At 38.7% G+C, this 25,706-nt stretch overlaps 1 protein-coding gene across 3 annotated transcripts in view; it reads right to left on the reverse strand.

Annotated features, from left to right (window-relative positions):
• The window catches only part of Copg2 (coatomer protein complex subunit gamma 2), a 125,959-nt gene that overhangs the window by 65,025 nt on the left and 35,228 nt on the right, over positions 1 to 25,706 (reverse strand). For all 3 annotated transcript variants that reach the window (XM_005365787.3, XM_013353239.2, XM_026788592.1), the window contains 4 exons: positions 25,244 to 25,319; positions 23,602 to 23,694; positions 22,296 to 22,382; positions 21,049 to 21,206 (listed from right to left, as the gene is read on the reverse strand). In XM_005365787.3, the coding sequence (XP_005365844.1) occupies positions 21,049 to 21,206; positions 22,296 to 22,382; positions 23,602 to 23,694; positions 25,244 to 25,319 (414 nt within the window). The remainder of the gene's footprint in view (positions 1 to 21,048; positions 21,207 to 22,295; positions 22,383 to 23,601; positions 23,695 to 25,243; positions 25,320 to 25,706) is intronic.

Below are 25,706 nucleotides of genomic sequence, written 5' to 3' on the forward strand. Positions count from 1 at the left end.
GACCTTCCTCCATCACACATTGGAGCACCGGACTGAAATCCCAAGGTCCAAATTAGGAGCAGAAGGAGAGAGAGCATGAGCAAGGAATTCAGGACCGCGAGGGGTGCACCCACATACTGAGACATTGGGGATGTTCTATCGGGAACTCACCAAGGCCAGCTGGCCCAGATCTGAAAAAGCATGGGATAAAACCGGACTCACTGAACATAGCGAACAATGAGGACTACTGAGAACTGAAGAACAATGGCAATGGGTTTTGATCCTACAGCACGTACTGGCTTTGTGGGAGCCTAGGCAGTTTGGATGCTCACCTTACTAGAGCTGGATGGAGGTGGGTGGTCCTTGGACTTCCCACAGGGCAGGGAACCCTGATTGCTCTTTGGGCTGACTAGGGAGGAGGACTTGATTGGGGGGAGGGGGAAGGAAATGGGAGGCAATGAAGGGGAGGAGGCAGAAATCTTAAATAAATAAATAAGTAAATAAATAAATATTAAAAAAAAAGTTTTGCCAAAACAGGGATTACAAATTGCTCCTGAAAAAATACGGAGAGGAGATTCTGTCAATTACCCAAGTTTGCATAACATGAGACTTTGGGTGATTACCCAGGTAGCAAGTTGTCTTTGTCATTTGTTGCACATTTTGGAAGTTGCTTGATTGCACTTCCTGCTTAGTCAAGTAATATTATTTCCCTTCTTGGATCTCTGATGGGTTTGAAGACTAGATAATTGTAGCTACTTTCCTCTCATGACTTGGCCAAGTTATTTATTATACAAGATTTAAACTAGTTAGGATAGGATAATTATTGAATATATTTGTTCTTATTGTATATAATTTTGTATTAGGCTTAGGACTCTCTTATTGAAACAAAAGGTGGAGGTGCTGTAGGAAGTCCTACAGCCAATGGTTACCTGGTTACCCACCCACTGGGGTGTGGCCTCTTATACTATTTATGCCGATACAAAGCATGTGTCCGGTCTCTTTTTAGGCTGTGGGATTTGGTTTCTGATATCCGTTCCAGCAGAGGATTCTGATTTGTGAGTCTACTCCTAAACAAATAACTGTCTATTTCTCAATTCTGGGCTAGTGTAGGATTTCTTTTAAGTATCCTTCTTCAAGATACAATGACCATGGCAACTCTTATGAAGGAAAACATATAACTGGAACTGGCCTACAGTTTCAGAGGTTTAGTCCCTTACTGTAGTAACAAAGAGAAGCATTGAGACATGCAGGCAGACAAGGTGGGGAAGGAACTGAGAGCTCCACATCTTGACCTATAGGCAACAGAAGGAGACTGTGTATAATTTGGGCATAATTTGAGCATATGAGACCTCAAAACCCATCTTCACAGTGGGTTTTCTTTCTCCAACAAAGCCACACCTCCTCCAACAAGGCTATACCTCTTAATAGTGCCATTCCCTATGAGCCTTTAGGGCCATTTTCATTCAAACTACCACATACACTATCTCAAAAAAAAAATCAATACAGATAGTAGCTGCATGAAGTTGACCTGTGGTTTAAATATGCATGTATACACATGTGTACATGCAACCACATACGCTATGCACCCACATAAACACACATACACATATGCACCACATGAGACTGTATTCAGTGCACTGTTTTCTATTACAGAAATGATGCTAGTCTTCATTCACTTTACCATATGTTTTCCAAGAAGCAGTATTTTTCAGAGATAAAGACATATGGATAAAATTCATTCCTGATTAAATATTTTAGAATATCTCATAACTAAATTTTCTATACAATTTTTATTGGGTGCATATTAAAAATATCTTTCAAAATTCAGACATTATAAATAATATAGGAACTGACATTTTGTTTCCTTGTGCATATGTACAAATATTCCTCTATGAAATTCTTGAAGAGAAAGTTCTGGATTATAGACCAGCAACGTATGTGCTTTTGATTTTTAATAGTCATGCAAATGACCCTTCAAAGTATCTGTTCTGTTTTATACTCCCAGCAACGTTGGAAATATTCACATTCTAGTTAATATTTGATACTATAAAGTATTAAGTATTTTGCAAATATGATGATAGCTGAAAATGGTATTTTATTTTGATGTGTATGTTTCTGATTAATGGTGAGGTGAAACTTTTTAAAAATGTCCACTGCAAAATCTTTGTTTTAGTAAAACACTGACTTTACTTAGTGAAAAATTATAAAATGGTTTGCACACTATTTATTTATTTATTTAGAGACATGGTCTTGCTATGTAGTTAGGCTGGCCAGCCTCCCATGTGGTGGGATTATAGTTGAGAGTGCCACTATGTCCAACTCCTGTCCCCTCCTCTCCTGTACACTGTCCTAGAACAAATGGACAATAGAGGGGCCAGAGCACCTAGTATTACTTTAGTCTGATCTGTAAGAGTTTCCTTCAATGTACCTGTTGAATTTATGAGTCCAAGTTGGCCATTTGTGCTTGGTTTGCATTTTTAAAATGTCATAGAAACTGGGCATCAAGTTGGATTTTTGCCATGGCTTTCTGGAAGTGAATCAATGAATCAGAGGTGAAAAATTTACTTAACACCACCAGCCACTGACATTTATCATTGTCTGTCTGGGGGAAAACAGTCCAAATGTCATGGGAAGGCTCATGCGCTATCCCTGGTTACGGAGAGGTGACTGAGAGCACTAACTTTAATCAAAGGATTTATCCACTGAGTTCAAAGTGAATGGACTACTAGGATGGAGGGCCTTATTGGAGGAAAAACTGAATCCTGTCTTACCATGCATGAGCCCAGAAACAATGCTGCAACACAACCACAAACTCAAACCTTTGAAACCAAGAGCCAAGATAAGTATTTCTTTATGTTTTAAGATGTTTACCTTAATGATGAAAAGCTGATTAACAAACTAGGCTAGAACTCCTGATTGTTATAATGGCTTGATGAGATCTCCTGAGTAAATTGGAAGCATGGGGACTTTGGGGAAGGGTTGAAGAGGGGAGGGGAGAGGCAGGGAGGGGAGCAGAGAAAAATGTAGAGCTCAATAAAAATCAATAAAAAAGTAATGCCTTGATGCAAGTCTCTTAAGATTGAACAAACTCCACTGACAAGAAAAATCAGTAAAAATAAATAAATAAATAAATAAATAAAATAAGAAAGATAAGTAATCCTTGTTCATATCATATAGATACAGAGAAATAAAGATGAAAAACAAGACCTAAAAAAACTCTTGTGCAGAAAAACAAAAGATTTGCCTCTAGCCTATATTTACATTATTGTAATGCTATTGAAGTGAGTAGGGTGGTGGCTCAGATACTGCAACTGACAGCAGTGGGAAGTAGAAACCCCCAAATAGACCAAAGCATGTAACGAAATCTAGTTTTTACAATAAAACTGATATTATTCAGCAATGGACTCAGACTCATTTCAACAAATGATACTGAGTCTACTAGCTTTCAGATGAGGTGAAAAATTAAGTTGTCATTTTATATCATACCTAGAAAACAAATTCAGGTAGAATACAGACCCAAAGCATAAAAATTAAAACTATAGTGCTTGAAATAACACAGAAAATATATTTATAAACTTAGGGTTTAATCAAGACAACAAAAACAGTATCTGTGAAGTTGGGGCTCAAGCAAGACAACAAAACAACTTTTTTTTCAATAAAAGACCAATACACGCCAAGTGATGGTGGCACAAACCTTTAATCCCAGCACTTGGGAGGCAGAGGCAGGTGGATCTTTGTGAGTTTGAGGCCAGCCTGGTCTACAAGAGCTAGTTCCAGGACAGGCTCCAAAGCTACAAAGAAACCCTGTCTCGAAAAACAAAACAAAACAAAAAAAGACCAATACACTTGTCTTACATCTAAGTAGTTCTTTTATGTTCATCAAAGATATAAAAAAAAAACCAGCCAATCTAAAGTATGGAGGAATATATCTGTAATACTTATAACCAATCAAGAACTTTTATTATTCCATATTAAGAATTCCTACAAATCTATGGGAAAAGCAGACAATACACTGGGCAAAATTAAACAGGTGTTCCCATATTAAGAAAATCAAATGAACAGTAAACTCAGAAACAGAGTGTCAAGAGCATCAAATCACCTTTTAAAAGTCTATGTTTACATCCACAAACAAATCTTAGATTTAATCCGAGAAGCCTCTCCTAGCACTGAATGCAAGTGAATGAAGAGATCCATGGTCACATAAGAGGCTAAGAACATTTGAGGGCTCAGACCTAAATAAGGCATTTATACTACTCCTCAAAGTTCAGGGAACACAGCAGGAGAGAGGCAGAAAGAATTTAAGTGTGAGAAGACAGGAGATAGGGAGAAAAGCAAGAAAAAACATCTTCCAAGCATGACAAATCCATGAAAATCATGAATTCACAACAGTTTGGTCTGTAGACATTGGGCAGACACAGCAGGCCCTACTAACAGTTGGCTATGACTTGGGAGGGGCTCACTAGGCCCTATCACTTACTTCTTAATTATTAGCAACTAATAGAATCTGGGAGAATGGGAAGAAAAGAATTCAGGTGTTTGTATACCTACAGGTGAGCCCACCAGGTTCTAATGGATAGTTTCAAACTCAAGTTCATAGAGAGAAATATCCCTAGCTAACTAACCACCGAGGGACACAAAAACAAAACAAAAAGTCATGAATATAGGAAAGAGACTTTTAGTAAGAAAGAAGTCAGGCAGGAGCAGCAGCAAAATAAGTGTGGGAGAGTTAACCGGAATACATACGTGAAATTGTTAGAGAACAAAATTTGTTAATAAAACAGAACATTAAAAACTGTTAAGATTACACATCAAAACCACAATAACAAAGACATAAACTTGATGAATGAATAAATAGCATTTTACAAAGTAATGGTAAAACAACAACTATCAGTTTGTATTACCATCATTATGACTGATATGCCGAACAAAAACAACACAGGGAAGGAAGGGTTTATTGTGGAATACAGTTTTAGAGAAAACAGTCAGTTTCTGCTTGGTTCCATATACTCTGGAAGGAAATTATGACAATATGTGTGAGGGAGGAGACTGTGCACCTTAGACAGTCAGGAAGCAGAGAGTGAAGAAGAGACTACAGACCAGGACCTATTTCTTCCAACTAGAGCTTTCATTTCTGAACTTTCTAGAACCTCCCAAAACAGCACCACTACCAACAGACCAAGGTTCAGTCCACAGGGAGAGGGAATTTTGTATTCAGCTCATAATATTAGAATACAAAAGAATGAAGTAACCTCTACTTCACATTACATTAAAAAATACTTCAAAAGGCTGGAGAGATGCCTCAGTGTTTAAAAGCCTTGCTGATCTTCCAGAAAACCCAGGTTCAATTCCCAGCACCCACATGGCAGCTCATAACTGTCTGTAACTCCAGTTCCAGGGGATCTGACACCTTCACACAGACATACACACATGCAAAACACCAATGCACGTAAAATAAAATAAATCATTTTTAAAAGTTTTAAAAAATTATTTCAAAATGGATCAAAAACCTAAATATCTAAGATAAAAACTCTGAAAATAAATCTTTGTGCCGGGCGATGGTGGCGCACGCCTTTAATCCCAGCACTCGGAGGCAGAGGCAGGCGGATCTCTGTGAGTTCGAGACCAGCCTGGTCTACAGAGCTAGTTCCAGGACAGGCTCCAAAGCCACAGAGAAACCCTGTCTCGAAAAATCAATCAATCAATCAATCAATCAATAAATAATAAATCTTTGTGACCTAGGAATTAGGCAATAATTTTTTTAGGTGCGACACCAAAACCACAAACAAGCAAAGAAAACATTTACAAATTATACTTGATCAAAATTTAAAACTTCTGTTCATAAAAGAACACTATGAAAATAGTAAAAAAGACAACATAAAGAATAGGAGGAAATATTTGCAAAGTATATATCTGTTAAAGTTACTATATCCAAAATACATAAAGAGCGAAAAAGATAACAAGACAAATAACCTCAATTTCAAGATTTCAAACAGAGGTTTCTCCAAAGATGATATATAAATAACTAATAAATATGTGAAAGATATCAACATCATTAGTGATTAGGGAAATGCAAATTAAAATAAGTAAATTTATACAACATCTTCATGCTTACTAGGACAGGTTTACTAAAACAGATAAGGATGAGAATTCTAACACACTGCTTATAAAAATGCTATAAGGTATAGCTCCTTTAAAAAACAGTTTGGCAGTGCCTTCAAAAGTTAAACACAGAGTTAGACTAGGGGCCTGAAGTTCCATTCCTATGTATATACCCGTAAGAACTAAGAACTGAAACATATTTTCATATTAAAAATTATACATGCTGGGCCAGGGATGGTTGTGCACACCCTTAATCCCAGGACGCAGGAGACAGAAGCAAGTGGATCTCTATGAATTTCAGGACAGCCAAGGTTACAAATTGAGATCCTGTCTCTCTGTGTCTGTCTGTCTGTCTGTCTGTCTGCCTGTCTCTCTCTCTCTCTCTCTCTCTCTCTCTCACACACACACACACACACAAAGAAAAACTTATACAATTTAAAGCAGCATTCCACATAACAGCCCGAAGTGGATACATCCAAATGTCCCTGAATAAATGAATGGAAAAATGAAAGTAGTCCATCTGCATAATGGAATAAATAGTATTCAGCCATTAAGAGGAAAGAGAAATTGACACTTCCACAATACAGATGTACACTGACACATTATATTGAGTGAAAAAAGTCAGAAACAAGAAACTGCATATTGTATGATTTCATTTGTGAGCAATGTCTAGAATAGGTAAATACATGGAGATTTAAAAAAAAAAAAAGATTGTTTCCCAGCTTTCTAAGAGCAAAGGTGATGTGAGATTCCCCTTTGAATAGGACTGGTTAATTAATAAAGAAAACCGGCTTGGTCTAATAGAGCAAAAGAATAGAGGTAGGCAGGGAAAACTAAATGGAATGCTGGGAGAAAGAAGGGCAGAGTCAGAGAGAAGCCATGTAGCCCCACCAGAGCCAGATGGAACTTTAGCTGGTAAGCCATAGCCACGTGGTGATACACAGATTAATAAAAATGGGTTCTCCTTCTTATTTAGCTTCTCTAGGATCACTAATTATAGGCTCAATGTCCTGTATTTATGGCTAGAAACCAAATATGAGTGAGTACATCCCATGTTCCTCTTTTTGGTCTGGTTTACCTCACTCAGGATAGTGTTTTCTATTTCCGTCCATTTGCATGCAAAATTCAAGAAGTCATTGTTTTTTACTGCTGAGTAGTACTCTAATATGTATATATTCCATACTTTCTTCATCCATTCTTCCATTGAAGGGCATCTAGGTTGTTTCCAGGTTCTGGCTATTACAAACAATGCTGCTATGAACATAGTTGCACATAAACTTTTGTTGTATGATAGGGCATCTCTTGAGTATATTCCCAAGAGTGTTACTGCTGGGTCCAGGGGTAGGCTGAACATAGCAGACAATGAGGACTACTGAGAACTCAAGAACAATGGCAATGGGTTTTTGATCCTACTGCACGTACTGGCTTTGGGGGAGCCTAGGCAGTTTGGATGCTCACCTTACTAGAAATGGATGGAGGTGGGGGGTCCTTGGACTTCCCACAGGGCAGGGAACCCTGATTGCTCTTTGGGCTAAGGAGGGAGGAGGACTTGATTGGGGGGAGGGGGAGGGAAATGGGAGGCGGTGGTGGGGAAGAGGCAGAAATCTTTAATAAATAAATAAATTAAAAAAACACATTAAAAAAATGGGTTAAATTGATTTGTAAGAGTTAGCCAATAAGAAGCTAGAGCTAATGGGCCAAGCAGTGATTTAATTAATACATTTTCTGTGTGATTATTTTGGTTCTGGGTGGCCGGGATGAACAAGCGGCCTCCCTCCTACACAGAGGAAAGGAAGACTGAAGAGTGATTGTTAATTGAATAGGACTTCTTTGTGATGGTAACCTAACTTTTAGAATATACTAAAACGCTTAACTCCTCATTATCAAAAGGCGATTGTTATGGTCTGTAAGCTTACATCTCACTAAAACTATGTAAGGTACTTCATCAATTAGGAGTTTTTCAATTCCACATCTGAGCTTTAGGAAATCTCCCTTCTCCACGGAATGTGTGTAAAAACAACCATTTTGGAAAAACAGTCTTGTGTTAACTTATAAAGCACAGATGTATATATGACAATGACCTCACAATCCACCCTTCCTTATATACTGTAAAGAAGTGTGTGCTTAACCATGGAAACAGGGCTATGGCACTGTTGTGGCTTGAATGTGTTCCTCAGAAGTTCATGCACTGAACGCTTAATCCCCCAATCCATATGTTAATGCTATTTACAGTGGAGTCTTGGGGGGATGGTAATTAGGATTAGATGGTATCGTGGGGGTTGGGACATATGACAAGAGTAATGCTGTAAGTAATGTAAAGAGAAGATACCTCAACTGATATCTCTCCTCCGTCTCACCATGTAAAGGCTGTAAGAAGGCTTTTCAGATACTGAGCAAATGCCAGCAGCAGGCTCTTGCCTTCCGAATCTCTATAACTGAGCTAAATCCAACATCTCTTATAATAAATTTCTTGGTTTTAGATATAGATGCTCCTTAATGCACAATGTGGTATGTTCTAATAAACCTATTATAAATGACAACAATATAACTCAAAACTCCTTTATGCCTATCTACTAAACATCAGAGCCTAGCAGCACACCACACGTGGAGTACAGCTCTCCACCCTCATTCCACACACTCGTGGCTATGGCTCACTGCTGCTACTCTTCATCATCATAAAGTACTCGACTGAAGGTCTGGGGAAGAGTCGCCCCATGCATATTGCTGTCACCTGTCATAAATTTTTAAAAAAAAAAATCCCAAGTCAAACTATCATAAATTGAAGAGCATCTATATTTTTATAGCAACAAAAATGGATGAGGAAAGGAGTGTGAGAGACAAGAAAACTATTTAACAGCAGTTTTATTTGTAAGTGCCAAAACCAGAAAACAATACAGATGTCTGTTCTAAGAAGAACGAGCTGGGAAATTACGAAGGAATATGTCTAAATGAATAGTGAATAACAAGTGTATAAACAAAACCAAGTGTGATTCTTTTTTTTTTTTGGTTTTTCGAGACAGGGTTTCTCTGTGGTTTTGGAGCCTGTCCTGGAACTAGCTCTGTAGACCAGGCTGGTCTCGAACTCACAGAGATCCACCTGCCTCTGCCTCCCGAGTGCTGGGATTAAAGGCGTGCGCCACCACTGCCCGGCTTCCAAGTGTGATTCTTACAACAACATTCTAAGCGGGGAAAAAAAAAACCAAGGCACAAAATGTAATATGAGTCTATCAATAACAAGTTCAGAACAAGATGAAACAACTTCAATATTTAGGAATGGATAGAGGGGGAGTAAAAAAATACAAAGAAAAGCAAAGAAACGAGTGATTTAAATGTCAAATTAGTTGTTCTTCTGGAGATCAATAGCTATAACTAAGTAACATACATAAAGCATGGCACTACAAAATGCTATTTCTTAATGTACACAGTCACTCAGTCCTATACACATAACAGACATATAAATAAGTTTTTTCATTTGCTGTATGTGCCTTATTTTTTAATTATTCCTTTTTTAATGTGTTTTGGTGTTTTGCCTGCATGTATCTCTGTGTGAGGTGTTAAGATTCCTTAGAACTGGAGTTACAAACAGTTGTGAGCTGGCATATGGAAGCTAGGAATTGAACCTGGGTCTTCTGGAAGAGCATCCTAAATACGAGGTCAATTTTTTTATTAGTGACATACGAACCAACCATAATCTTACTATTTTTTTAATCTGAGCCTCTTTCAATAGGTAATACTTAGGTTTATTATGATAAATGATGTATTTTTTGCACTAGAGAGCTCACGAGGATGGGTCCACCAAATCCGCACTGCTAACCATTCAAATCCCATGTAGTTTCCTTGTACATTACTGCATCAGGAGGATATGAGAAAAGCGACAACACAACACTTCTGAGACTGAGTCACAAGCACTGTAGTTCCCAAATGAGCTTCTCTCCTGTACACACTTGCTTTGGGAGAAAGTGGCTGTCATGCTAAGTGGACACTGGACAGCCAATAAAAAGTTCTCAAGGGTGGAGGATCTGGCCAGTAGCCAGGGAGAAGTCAACAGCAAGTATGAGCAGATCCTCCAGTAACAGAAGACTGCAGCCTGACTGTATACTCACAAGTCACCCACATCAGAACTAGTCAGCTAAGCTGCTACCAGATCCCTGATGATGGCGACTGTAAAATAAATGCTTATTTTAAGAAGTCTGAGGCCAATTTTGTGCACAGCAAGAACTATCTAAAACACTGACATTTTCATCTTGTCTCCTGCTTATATGTATCACTTTATCATTGCCCCTAATAACCTTATATAAGTTTAATTATAATTTTCTTCACAAACAAAAAAAAAGCACCCTTTTATTTCTAATACCATATACTAACTACAACTTATTATTCTGGGATTCCCCTGGAATCACAGAGCTTATTATTATAATTTTAATTTTTTTTTCAAGACAGGGTTTCTCAGTAACTTTGGAACTTGTCCTGGAACTCACTCTGTAGACCAGACTGGCCTTGAACTCAGAGATCCACCTGTCTCTGCCTCCCAAATGCTGGGATTAAAGAGGCTTGTCCACCACTGCCCGGCAATTTTAATAATTTTAAAAAATGGCTTAGAAGCTAAGAACACGACTCAGTGGATAAAGTGCATGTCACCAAGTATGAAGACCAAAGTTTGTGTGATTTTCATCATCATGCTCTTGATCTGCCTTGTTCATATGATCCCTCCTCCCTCTCTTCAACTGCCCAGTACTTGGCTGTGGATCGCTGCATCTGCTTCTATCAGTTACTGGATGTAGGTTCTATGATGACAATTAGGGTAGTAACTATTCTGATTAAAGGGCAAGGCCCTTTTAGACACCCTCTCCACTATTGCTAGGAGTCTTAGCTGGGGTCATCCTTGTGGATTCCTGAGAATTTCTCTAACGCCAGGTTTTTCCCTAACCCCATAACGGCTCCCTCTGTCAAATTATCTCTTTCATTGCTCTCCTACTCTGTCCTTCCCCATCTTCCACGTTCCCATCCCATCCCCTCCCTCCTACCTCCCCTCCCAGTTTACCCAGGAGATGCAGATGACCTGAGCTACTAGGAGCTCATGGACTTTTGACTGACAGCTGGGAAACCTGCATGGGACCGAACTAGACCCTCTGAATGTGGGTGAGTTATGTGGTTTGATATGTTGCGGGGAGCCCTGGTAGTTGCACCAGGACCTATCACACATGTGCGAACTGGCTTTTTGGAGCCCGTTCCCTATGTTACGATACCTTGATATGGGGGGGAGGCTTGGTCCTGCCTCAAGCTGGTATGCCAGACCTTGTTGACCCCGAAGAAAGGCCTTATCCCCTCTGAGGAGTGGATGGGGTATGGGAAGGGAAGAGGAAGGTGAGAGAAGGGGAGGGAAAGAGAACTGGGTTTGGTATGCAAAATGAAAAGTAATTTTCTTTAATAATATATATGTGTATATATATACATATATATGTATATCAAAGTTTGGATCTCCAATACCTACATAAAACATAAAAACTGTGTGGGAGCATCAACTGGCCTGTAATCCAGGTTCTCAGGACACTGAGACAGGAAATGCCTTGGGGAAGCTGGCTAATTAGACTAGGTGAATCAGTAAGTTCTGGGCTCAGAAATTCTGCCTCAGTAAATAAGTAGAAATCAATCAAGGAAGATATCTGATGTAAATTACTGGCTTCCACATGAACATGTATATGTACCTGACCTACAAGTACATGTACTCACTATGAGAACATGCATACACACATATCTCAACACTCAAAAATATTGACTTAGAAATACCAACTTCTGGGCTGAGAGATGACTTGGTGAATCAAGTGTTTGCTATGGAAGAGTAAGGACCTGAGTATGGATTCCTAGAACACACACAAAATCAGGCCGAGTAGCAGACCTCAGTATGCTGAGCTCCAAAGTATGGTGGTCTAGGGGGCTGGAGAGATGGCTCAGAGGTTAAGAGCATTGTCTGCTCTTCCAAAGGTCCTGAGTTCAATTCCCAGCAACCACATGGTGGCTCACAACCATCTGTAATGGGGTCTGGTGCCCTCTTCTGGCCTGCAGGCATACGCACAGACAGAATATTGTATACATAATACATAAATAAATATTTAAAAAAAAAGAAAGAAACAAAGTATGGTGGTCTAAAGGCAAGGTAGGAGGAGAGGCAGGAGAACTGCAGGAAACTTGTGGGTTAGCTACTGTGGCATAGAGAGCAGTGAACATGCCATGAAAGCCTTCAGTTTCAAGTATTTTGTTATGGCAGTCTACAGCTAACATAGTAGTCAAACTTGACAACAATCCCCAATGATTCTTTGATCTTTTTTTTTTTGTTGTTTTTTGTTTTTCGAGACAGGGTTTCTCTGTGGCTTTGGAGCCTGTCCTGGAACTAGCTCTTGTAGACCAGGCTGGCCTCGAACTCACAGAGATCCGCCTGCCTCTGCCTCCCGAGTTCTGGGATTAAAGGCATGCGCCACCACTGCTCGGCTGATCTCTTTATCTATTCCTTTTAATATGGCTAGTCTTTCTATCCAACACAACAGTTGGTATGTTTCTGAAGACTAGGTCAGAAAAAATTATGCCCTTTTCTCTGTTGTTCTGTAGAATGCCCATGCTGTGAAGACACTCAAGCAACACTATGGAGAGGCAGACATGGCAAAGAACTGAGATATCTCTGCCAACAGAACACCAGCAAAATAATTTAGAAGTCAAATTTTCAGGCTCCAAGATGACTGCAACCCAAAATTATCCTGACTGCAACTGCAAGAAAGACACCAAACATCTAGTAGTTAGCTGAGTATAACAGAACACGGCTAGGATAATTTTGGATGAAAATTCAACAAGAGGCTGAAGCAGGAGAGTCATTTTGAGTTTCAGGCTAGAATTGGGATACACAGTGATACCCTGCTGAGATATCAAGCTCTTCCCACTGAAATGAACATAAATGGAATCAATCAACCAATCACTCTCTCTCTTTCTCTATCTTTCTCCCTCCCTGTGCTGCAGACTGAACCTATGGTCTTGCACATGCTCTAACACTGGACCACATCCCCAGGCCCATGATGTATTCTTTTGTGTATGACATCTCAGATTTAACCATGGGGCTGCATTAAAAAGTAACTGTTCATTTCTATCATATAATATTTGTATGAACACATGGTAACTTATTTTTGGACTCCAGTGCTCATGGACACTAGGACTGTTACATCTTAAGATTAAACCTTCTTGTACATGTCTTTTCATACAGTGTATGCATTTCTGTTTGGTATTTATAAAGTGACTGAGGTGGTTTTGTTTTTGTTTTGTTTTGTTTTGCTATAGATTCATGGAATCCACAGGTCAGTCTAAAAGAGATGACACATTATTATAATACTGAATAGTTCAGTATAAAAACAAAATATATACTTTGATTTTTTTTCAAGTAGCACATTAAATACTATTTTATAATTTTCTGTGAAGAGACACATTTTTGGAAAATTTATTCCTACAGACTTTATTTCAATACAAATATAAATCATGCTATCTTTTAAAAATTCTATCATATTTATTGGTTGTCTGAATAAGAAACTGACTTTGGATACTAATCCTTTATCTAGAAACCCTGGTAATTTCATGGTTTAATTACAAAAGATTATAGAGATTACTTTAAGGGAGGATGGCCAGAATACAGCAAGAGTCAGAGGGTGTTTGCACAAGCTATACCCTCAATACTCTCTCTTCCTGAAAAGGCATCAGTACCCAACCACGGGAGTTCCACCCTGATGGTTTTATCTAGTCCTAAGCACTTCTCAAAGACTCCATCTCTAGACATCACAGTTCAATGAAGTTTCCAAGTTTTTATTTCTATTATTTTAATTATGTGTGTGTACATATATGTATGTATACGTACATATAATATATATATGTATGTACACTGAGACAGTGTCTTACTCTGTAGGCCAGACTAACCTGAAACTCATTATAAAGCCCAGACTAGTGGCAATCCTCCTGTCTCGGCCTCTCCAGGAAGCATAGGCAGAGGGATCTCTTGAGTTCAAGGCCAGTCTGATCTACACAGTTCCAGGACAAGCAGAACTACATAGATAGATCCTGTCTCAAACAAACAAACAAACTAACAAAAAGCAGTTAAAAAGTAACTGGGACACATGGTCAGGTAGTCTCAGCAACAGCCCCACTTTCTGGAATAAGTTTTCTATGTCAGTTATTTTTCTTCTTATTTCTACGACAAAACCAAATGAAAAAGGGTTTACTCTGGCTCACATAATAGTGAAAGTGGCTCCAGCTGTGGCAGCAGGAGTATCAGCAGCTGGAAACATTCCTCCCAAGGTCAGGAAGCAGAGACAGATGAATGCTGATGCCAGCTCACACTCTCCTTTTTACCTTTTCTTCATTTGGGAACCCTAGGCCATATTCAGGCAGGACACACCCAGAAGTGTGTCTCCTAGGTCATCTAAGTCTGGTCAAGCTGACAATGATGAAGAACATCACAGCAACTGTCATTCTTACTTTCATCTCCTTGACTCTAACGTGCTCTGCTCTCTTTAGTTCTGTCGTCTAGGCTTTCTTAACCGAGACTAGATGTGGTTCACTCTTATCCACTCTACCTGAACTCACCAGCTTCCCTGGATCTGCAGCTGACTTCTATCTCTTCAAATACTCACTTTGCCTATTCCCTGCTCTCTTTCTGAGTCACACTGCAGATACATTAGACTATGATGTTTTTCCCTGGCCTTCAAGTATTCTATTCATTTCTCCCTTATTTTCTTCCTAAATTTCATTAAACTAAATTAGGTAGTTTCCATTGAACTGTCCAAAATTCTCTAATCTCTTTCCCACTGTAATTAATTTTCAAATATATTTTTATTTCTGATGCTGTATTTTGATCAGATTTTTTTTCATGTCTGTAATGGTTTGTGAAATTTCTTACCCATTTACATGTCCACTAAACTAAATCTTGAAACATTTTTATATAGTTGCTTTACATTTTTTACAAGTTCAAGTATGAGAGAGAGGGGGGGGGGAGGGGGAGGAAGAGAGAGAATAGGTCCATGTTCATGTGTGTAGCAGCCAAAAGACAATTTCAGGTACCATTTGCCAAGTGCCATCTGTTGACTTTTTTTGAGACTTATCCCTTACTGTCCTGGAATACATGAATTAGGAAAGGCTTTGGTGATATAGCTGTCAGAGTCATTTCTGCTCCTATAAGTAATATCCTACCCATATTCTTGTAAATACCCTCAATAAAACACATTGGTTCACCATGCTGGACTTTGGTTGTATCCATACTTTGGTCTGTTGTCAGTTCCCTTTCAGGTATCTATTCATATCTCCCCAGGAAAAAAAAAGTTTAGTCATATTACATAATTGGCACCCAAACAGAGACATCAAAGAACAAACGAAGAGTTGGTGAGAAGTGGATACATGATCCAGGCTATGGGTAGAGAGGCATGTAACTGAAGCTGAGCAGACAGAGAGGATCATCCTCAGAGGAAATTCCAAGTTGTCCTTTCTTGTATGGTGTGTGTTACTGTACCTCTGTGCTATGACAGCAGAAGCATGGCTCTGTAGGGGAGTGAGACATGTACTAAGGGAGAGCCATCAGGACTAGGAGTGTCTGTGGGGAAAATCCCAGACGTCAGACTTCATTTGTGTAGTAGCAGACATGAAATGTAAACATGAAGATGTAGATGCCCTGAAAACATTTTAAGGTTTAAAGGAAATTTTACAGTCTTAGAGATTAGTGGACAAGGGTCAAGACTGTCAGCAAGCAGCAGCTCAGGTTGCCTGGCCTCTGTTGGGTGAAATCAGAAATTCATTTGATTTCAAAGATGACAGCTAAACAGGAAATTGTTTGTGTAAAGCAGGAAGTCGTCTGTGTAAAGAAGCAACTGCAACAAGAAGGGATATCCAATTAGCATCCTCTGGGTTAGCTTCTGACTGGGAAAGTAAATTAGATAAAGTAGAAGACAAGATGGAGGTGCTGGCTTATTGTTTAAGGCGTGCGGGCCATAAGGAAAAGAGAGTACAAGTTAGATTCATGTGCCAACACTCTTTGTGGGATCCAAGAACCATGGAAAGACTCAGAAAGGGAAGAAGAGGAGAACATAGTAAAAGCAATAGAAGACCACTAAAGGGTTCAACTTTTAATAGGAAAAGAGAAAAAAAATCTGTCACCCAATATAAAGATGGGGACCTTTACAATAGTCTGGTTAAGAAACTAGGGTGATCAGGGAATATTCGGCAGTTGAACTTCTAGAATTTGGAAAGACTTTTAAGCAAACAATGAAAGAGCCTGTCATAGCATAGCTTGAGAGGCTGTGGGACACAGGAGCATATGGGATCTGTTTGACTGCTGTAGAAGCAGAAAAACTGAGTCATCTAACTAACTACCCATCCCCCTTTAAGGCAAAGGCTGCATAACCTGTACAGTATGAAGGAAGTCAGCCTGGCTTACCAAAGTCATCAGGAACACTGGGCTATCCCCATCTGATGTCCCCATAAGTATCAAGGGCTGGAGAACCATAGAGAAGGGGCAGATGCTATTAAGGGAACTAGGAATTAGAGAAACTATGTTTGAACCCCAGTTCACTAGCCCAGATAGAACTGTGTTTACAAGAGAAGTTAAAGAAAAGGTTGATCCTACAGGGACCTTGAGGCTGGTGTGCTTTAGTGGCTTTGCTGGGCCCTTTGGTGTGAGGCAGGATCTTTATGAAGTAGGAAAAGCTTACGCAGCTCTCAGTGACTTAGACCAGCATGTAAAGAGTGTCCATAAAGTAAGAGCACCCTAGGGGTGAGAAAATGATAAAGCAAAAGAAGAGGTCTGTCTGGGTTACTCGAAGACAAATGTGGCAGGATTTGTGTCAAGCTACAGTTCCTAAGTAAAAATTGATAAAATCAAATTCTGTGCTAAGGATCTTCTGGAAGGCTTTGAAGTCCAAGGAGCAGTCCACAGAAGAACGATAATACAGGTGAAGATAACCAAGCATGTCCAAGGGTCATCAAAACCTCAGTTACTAGGGTACATTTCCCTCCAGCAAAAGGTTACACTAGTTTAGATGGTTTGCCCATTTGGGAACCCCCTCCAACAGCCAGGTGTTGTGAATGGAGAGCCCAACAGCTGCAGCTACATCCACAGTGCCAACCCAGGTCCTCTCTGACCCAGAAAGCCAACAGGTACATCAAGAGAGAGCAAGACCACAGTCCCCTTTGGCTTTGGGTGTAGGTTTAAACAGACTAGGCCAGGCCCACTGAGTTTATCAGGTGTAGAGAAATATAGGAAGGCTCAGTGGAAGACCTCCAGGAAATGTAAACAGCTCAAAGAAAAGGTCTGAAGGTTAAGAATTAATTAAGTTAGCACCTCCTGTCCACACTTTGTATCCAACTCTGATCTGTGGAGGAAGCAACTGATATAAATGGATAGAATTTTTCCATGCTGTATTAGAAGTTGCTTAAGTTCTCTTTTAGATGGTGGCGCATGCCTTTAATCTCTTGCACTCGGGAGGCAGAGGCAGGCGGATCTCTGTGAGTTCGAGACCAGCCTGGTCTACGGGGCTAGTTCCAGGACAGGCTCCAAAGCCACAGAGAAACCCTGTCTCGAAAAACAAAAAAAAACAAAAAAAAAAATTCTCTTTTAGTATCTTTTTATTTGCAAACTTTTGGGGTCAGCTGACACTTGCTCAGAACAGATGACCAAGCACTTTGATGGTGCTTCCCTAAGGTTATCTGTGTAACCCCACTATTTGTTATGGGATGGTAGTTTAGCATGTTGCCTTGTCCTGCCCACCCTCTGGAAAAGATTTTGTTTTAAAGATGACACAATGCTGACCTCTGAGTGTTTTGCAGACTTGGAAAGTCACTGGAGAAACAGTTAGGTGCAAGGGTATTTCCACCTACCTTACAACCCTACGAAGGCTGGGTTAACTGATAGGGAAACAAAGCCAAAAGGTATCCTACATGGGCGAAAATGGACACTCCCAGAGTCCATAAAGTTACTGAATGAAAACCCTATGCCAGGGGTAGATTACTTTCCTGTGAATTGTTGGCTAGGGAAGCCCCCGAGGCCCCACAAATCATGAAGGCTATTGCTACTGCTGTTGGCTGTATCCTAGCAATAGACAGTAAGATCCTATTGATGAAGACAATTCATGTATGACTACAGGAATGGAAAAATAAAGCTGAGACTGAACAGGAAGCTTACACCTTGCTGGCTGGCTTTCATAGTGCCAGAAGGGGCCAGGGAGGCTGCTGGTGAAGAACTGTCACCAACATTCCTGCTTGGCTATAGACCCTCGGTGTTGAAACAGCAATATGCCAGGCAGGATGCGCCTGTTTGGCTATTGTGAGTAAGACCAACTGATTTAAGTAAATCCAACTGATTTAAGTCCTTCTCCACAAAAGGGACTTTCATGTCAGATACTGTAAACCAGGACAAAAATCTGTAAATAGGGAGGTCATGGTTACCCATAAGGAAGCAAGTCCTATGGTTTTTCTAGATTGATGTGATGTGCCTATCAAACTGCCTTCTAAACATGTGTGTTTTATAGATAGATCACTGTTGTTAAGCCTCAACCCATAACCACTGGTGAAGCTCCTGAGAAGAAGTGGCTATTCCTGTGGCATATTACTGTGGTGGTCTATTTCTTAGTCACAGTGAAGTTCTATAGTCACCCCTCCAAGGCTCAGAGATCATTACAGAAGGGAGAGTGGAAAGAATGTCTATCTGGCCCAGTCAAAGGAAGAGGTGGAATGTCATGTTAACAGTCTCTTCCAATATTGAAACATTCCATCCTGCAGGGAAGCTCCATAAGTAGGAAGGTAAATAACTCAAAATAGTTTCAGGAAGTTCCTGAAACTGACCAGATTCACTAGGCCCACTCTCTGCCAGATTAAGTAATGGGAACAGAGCTGCAAAGATTGTCTGAGTAGACAATCTGAGCTACAAAGAAGACTTTCAGAGGAGAAAAGCTACAAAGAAGTATCTGACATCAATCACCTGCCTGGAAGAGGCTTAAACCAGAGTCACGTAGAAAGGACACTGTCCAAACTGTTGAGCTGCCTGCTGGTTATGCAGTGTGCTCCAGGTTCCCATCTTTTATGAGCTGTTAGTCATCCTGTGGTGGGCCCTGATGATGCAGCTTTGAGTCATTTCTGCGCCTGTAAGTAACTTTCCACCATCATCTTGTAAAACTCATTCATTCATGAAATTGAACTTTAGTGGTATCTGTACTTTGGTTTGTCCTCAGTTCCCCATCTGGGGTGACTAGATGTGTATATTATGTCTCACCAGGAAAAGTTTTGTCACACAACAGGGAGTAGGATGGTAAGCATCAGAAATACCTGATTACCTTGACATATCTGTAGACAGATGTTTGCACAGCCAAATGTTTAAGGAATCACTACTATGTAACACTATCAACTTGGGATTTCAGTTGTTACAAAAGGTTTGTATTTGAACTACATTAGATATGGTCAAGAATAATACTTTGTTCTTTAGTAATTTGTCCACTTTACTGTCAATGTACTTGACTTAAAACACTGCAATAATTCTGACAGATAAATTCAAAGTTAAGGATGTTAAGAGATGTCAAGCTGTTTAAGTCACAAGTGCCAGTTACTACCAGGATCAAATTCACATCTAAAAGCATAACTATTCCATCTATAAGGTATAAATATGCTTTTCAAGTTAAAAGAATGGGAAACTGCCAGATTACTATACCGGATTCCAAAAGTTCTAAGAGCTGTAAAGTCAGTCTCAACTATCAAAAAGCACTCTCATGAAAAAGTGTATCTACCATAATTAGCAAAGGTACCCTAAGGTGAAACTGCTACTGAAGTTACTGTTAACTAGCAGTGGTCATCAGTGAATTTGTTTCTAATACTTTTTCTTCATTAAAGTCACACTGTTCTTGCCTCTTTGCTTTGACTATTAAACTCAAGCATTGCTTATAAAAGTATAGTACAGACTGACATAAAATAATACTTAAAACAAGAAAATAGCAAGTCTTTTCTGTTATGAGAAGCCAGTAGCTAACCTTGGGCTCAGCTGTTTTGGTTTTAATCAAATTCAGCACACTACAGTCACAGCTGACACGAAAGACAGATTATTATGCTTCCCTAGTCTAGAGATCTTAGTGTTAAGAGATCAAATGAGAAAGCTATTTTAAAATTAAGCCATAATTGGCCAGGTAGTAATGCATGCCTGTAATTCCAGCACTTGGAGGCTGAGGTAAGAGAGGCTAACCTGGAGAGATCCTGTCTATAAGTTAAAAAGAAAAACCACAACCATTTAGGATGAGGAGCCTTCTTTGTTTCAAGTTTGCTGTACCTTGAAAGATCCCTTCCTCTTCCTGTTCTCCCCCACAGCCTCTAGGACCTGCTACAATATTACTGCTAAGTCCACCTCTAAAGCACACTTACATAGTAACCCTGGGCAGATTTAGTACATCAACATTCTCTCTTATAAAAATACAAGATATAGGGCTGGAGAGATAGCTCAGTGGTTAAGAGCATTGCCTGCTCTTCCAAAGGTCCTGAGTTCAATTCCCAGCAACCACATGGTGGCTCACAACCATCTGTAATAAGGTCTGGTGCCCTCTCCTGGCCTATAGGCATACACAGACAGAATATTGTATACATAATAAATAAATATTTAAAAAAAAAATAAAAGAACTCCAAAATTTCAATGAATTTTAAAAAAAAAAATACAAGATATACAAGATCATTCTTAATATCCCTCCTAGATATCATATTCAATCATCTGTACAACTTATGATCAATAGTATTTTTGTCCACCATTAGTTTGTAGGTATATTATTAATAATTATTATATATATGCAAACATTAAAATAAAAAAATTTCTTTTTAATCTGTAAAGTCAGTGCTTTCCTAAAAATTTTCATAAAAGAAATCAATTCCTTTATGATAAGGTGCATTAACGTGTAAACTGAAGCCAGCTCAGCTTAGTGTACTTACCCATCCTCACTTTCTTTCAGTAAGCGACTAGCAATTCGAATCAGCAGACAGTATGCAAACTGTGATTTCAGACCACATTTGGTGAATTTATTTAACATCTTGGAGACAGCGAGGCGATCATTCTTCCTAAGGTGATAAAGCACTCCCAATGCATGGTACTAAGAACAAGAAAAAGTGCACCATGAGCTTAGGACGATGATAAGATACCTACAGGAAAGACAACTGCATGGAACTAGACAAAAATAATTTTCAAAAAAAAAAAAAAAAGATGTGCAAGTCAAATGGACAAAATACAGTATCTTTTTATATGAAATTAAACACAGGGAACACTAAAAATGAGTCTAATTTACTTCAGAAGTTTTAAATTCAGAGTAGACAAGTAAGAAAGGGATTTCAGACAATCTGAAGCTAGATCTAGTGGTTTCAACACTGGCTTACATCCTCAGATCCAAGGTTCTGCCAGCGTAACACATTTACTTACTTATAAACAGGGTTTGTTGGATTTCTCAGGTTGGACTCAAACTCATGAACTCAAGTGATCCTCCCTGCTGAGTGCTGGGACTATAAGTACATTCCACTGTACCTGGCTTTAAATCTGTTACCACCTTAACAAAAGATTAATCTCCTAAAGTAGGTAAGGAGAGTGTCATCATCCTGATGCTTTGTATAAAAGTACAATGATCAGAATTAGACCAATAAATAGATGTCTTTGAACAGAAAAATGACTGTTTTCCAGATTATTAAAAATGCTAATATAAGAAGCTGTAAATATTAATACTTGGTCAAACATATACAGAGACTTCACACAAAACCATCAGTTAAAAATTTGATCATATTCCTTTAGGTAAGAATAGCCTACTAAATATCTTAAGATCTTTTTAATAAAATGTTTTAATGTTTTACACAGTAAAATTGACTATTTTTACAATATATATCATCAACACCTAAGAAACAGAGTTTCCTTTTACAGAAATTATTTTCAAGTGAAAGACTGGAAAGCATTGTGAATCCCTTTGCAATAAGCATGTCTATGTACTATTGAAAGGACAGTCTTCCCTGAACACTCCTACAGGAGATCGTCTATTTTCTACCAAACACTTGAAAACCAATGGAAATAATCAAAATTTGTAAGATACCTAGTAGATAAAATGATTAATAAGTGGATTAATATGTCAAAAATTGCCTTTAATATTGGATAATCAGTACTTTGTCCTGAAACATAAGATGACAAGACTCAAAGATAGTACCTGCACCATAATATTGTCACTCGATGCAGCTTCTTGGGCTTCATTTATCCATCGTTTCACCACATCATAGCTTATCTTCATCATGTGCTAATTAGGAAAAGGAGAATATATAATGCATGATCATTAGACATTAGAAATGTGAGTTAAATTTCTTGCAAAATTACTAGAAGACATTTCCCAAACACTGAAAATATTGTTTCTTTTTAAGTCTACAATGTCTCTATTCCTAGGACAACTATAAACTGTAATTTTTTTCTCAATATCTCTTTGCAAAGTAATAAACACCCATTCCTTTGTGAGCTGAAAGAGGCAAGCTAAAGAAAGCAACAAAAGGGGGAAAAATATAGAATGTACTTAAATAATGTTAATATAAGCTTTACTTCCAGAAAATTCCCCTGGAAGAGACAGACTATGATATACTCCTTGGTCTAAAGCCTGATCCATTACATCCTAGAATCAGGCAGTCTTGTAATTTCAGTGTTCTAATGATTTGAATGCATGTGTGGGTAGGTATGTTTGTTCCTGGGGGTGAGATATTGTGGGTGGTGTGCACATGTATACAGAGGCTAGAGGTCAAACTTATTTTTTGAAGCAAGACCTCTCACTAGAACTTGGGACCTGACAATTGTCTAGGCTAGCTAGCTGGTGAGCTCCAGAAATCTGCCTCTCCCCACCCCAAGACCCCAGAGCTGGAATTACAAGCATATGCCCCATGCATGTCTTTTTATGTGAGTTCTCTGAAACTCTGACTCAAGTCCTCATGCTCACTGGCAAGCATTTAATCAACCAAGCAGTCTTCCTAGTTCCACATTTCCTGATTTTACCCAAATACAATGTGTAAGGTTGTAATGAATAATTTTGTTTTGATGAAAGGAGAAAGAAAAGCTATTACTGAAGCAAAAGGTTCTTGAAAGGAAATTCAGAAGTGGTAAGGGAGACTTTAAAGGACATAGATGCAGGAAACCAAGGAGAGCTAAGGACAAAGAGGAAAAAGGCAAACATATGGGGCACAAAGGAAGAACATAAAAACCAACGCTGTTTCTTTCCTGTTCACTGCTTTTATCTTACGCACCACCTTCAGTAGGTGCACAATTATCAGGTTCCCCACAGCTTCCAAACATGGAAAGTTCAAGTTTTTATTGCCCATTAAAACTGATCAGTATTCTTCTAAATAAAACACAGCTGGATAAAGTAACAGGATGCACACACATTTTTGACTGTTTCTCTTGTGAGAGAACAATAGTGAAATTTGTTTTAACTAGAAACAAGACCATGTATAAGAAACAGCTGCTGCCTCATCACTTACTAAGGAAGATACAAGTGCTGAACTGGATACACTGGAGACTTTATCCACAATGGCCTGCTTCATGTATCTTTCAATAGCTTGCAACATTGTTCCCTAATAACATTCAAAAAGAAAAAGTTGTTAAAAATCATTCATTTAAAATAACTACCCATAAAAAATGTATGAAAACTGGCCATATATGTGTTCTGTGTAAATATTCATTTTGTAATAAAAGATTATATATAGTAATAATATCCTAGAGAACAGAACTCAAAACCAGTACAAGCTACACATGAACACACACGCCCGTGCGCAGTCACACACACACACATACAGAAAGAGACAAAATGTGTATACATGTATGTGTGTGTTCAAGGCCAACCTGAGCAAATAAGTTAGACTCTGTCTCCCCCTAAAAAGAAAGAAAGAAAAGAAAAAGAAATTCCTATATGGGAGTGGAGGGTCCTTCTGAAATCCTGAAGATGGTTAGATATTTCTGTACAAAAAGTACATTTTCTACATCTTGAACAATTCTACACATCGAATGCAATTTCTGATTATTTTAAGGCATAAGAAATTAAATGTATAATACACTATTATAGCAAGCCCTCAGCATGGAATCTTTTGGAAGTAAGGTTCTTTTAAACATGGAAAAAGGCTTTTGTCCTGGAAGGGTAGTGGCAGATACAAATGAGTAGATATACTAAGATCAGCATTGAGATTAAAAATAATTTTATTGCGAACAATAATATTTCCAAGTCTTTTACTAAGAATACTAAGAAAGAAAGCAACAAAATAGTAAGGTAGCAAAAATAAATCAAGCTGTTTATATTATTTCTTCTAGTATTTAGATTTATAAGATTTCCAATTTGATCTGGATCAAATTATAAAACATGAAGCAGGTATGGTGATCCACACCTTTAATCTTAGCACTCAGGAGGCTGAGGCAGAAAGATTATGAATTCAAGGTCAGTCTGAGGTATGTACTGAGTTTATGATCTTATCTCAAAAAAAATTATAAACCTTGAAAAGATTGCAATTCAGAGACACACCCAAGCATAAATCTGCAGCGATTATTCAATCTGCTTGACAATCCTGACCCTTTTAAATTTTCCTACTCCGAGTTCCTAGAAGAGACAGCTATATAATCTTACCTTTCCACATAGAACAGAATAGATAAGAGTAAACAAATGACCCGGGCAAGGTAGACATAATCTACCAGTTTTCTGGTGACTAGTCACATATCTACCCTCAACTATCTGCATCACTGGTAAGTGATGGATTACCACTGTGGCTAAGGGAAACCGCACTGATGATTTCCTGACAGATGCTCTAGTCCCTCTTTTGTTAAAGGTTTACCTAAAATCCTGAGAGATCTGAGTCTACAATAAAGCTTCTGTAAAAAGGTAGTATGGAATGAGGTTTTTGTTTCCTATGTATGATGTACCCAAGTATAATAGTTCATGACAGCAAACAGAAAAGAAGAGACTGCAATACATAAAAGGAAAAACAAGCTGATGGAGAAAAATACTGGAGTTAATAACCTCTCTGGTAGTCACCTTTCTTCACACTGAAGATCTACCAAGTCAGACTTGGGGTCTAGATCTGCATGCTACCTAAAGATAGTCTCCTTTAGCAACCTACTAAAACAAAGAGAACTCACATCTGTGATTCTGCAGAGAGCCCTGATGGCTGGGCCTCGGTACACATCTTCCTTTCCAGTCATGTCCTTGGTCAGACTAAAAGACAAATTAATTAGCATGAGTTTAATCAAAATGTTCTCTCCCTAGAGTCCACTTCTAACCAATTCCTAATTGTCTTCATAGTGACTTTACTACCACCACTAGTTCAACAAATACTGCCCTGGAAGACACATTCCAATAGGGTGAAAAAGGAAAAACAAATGACAAATGAAAAAAAAAGTGTAATTTAAAATACAGATAATAAACAATAATAATGATGATAATGGCAATATTATAGAAAGCCCTACGCTAAAATTTCCCCAAATCCTAAAACGCCATCAGACTAGAGAGACTTTCTATATGAAATTAACATATGATATGCTCATTCATTCCCTCTTTCTATATGAAATTAACATATGATATGCTCATTCATTCCCTCTTTCT

Source organism: Microtus ochrogaster, unplaced genomic scaffold, assembly GCF_000317375.1.
Source record: "Microtus ochrogaster isolate Prairie Vole_2 unplaced genomic scaffold, MicOch1.0 UNK4, whole genome shotgun sequence".
Lineage (NCBI taxonomy): Eukaryota > Metazoa > Chordata > Mammalia > Rodentia > Cricetidae > Microtus > Microtus ochrogaster.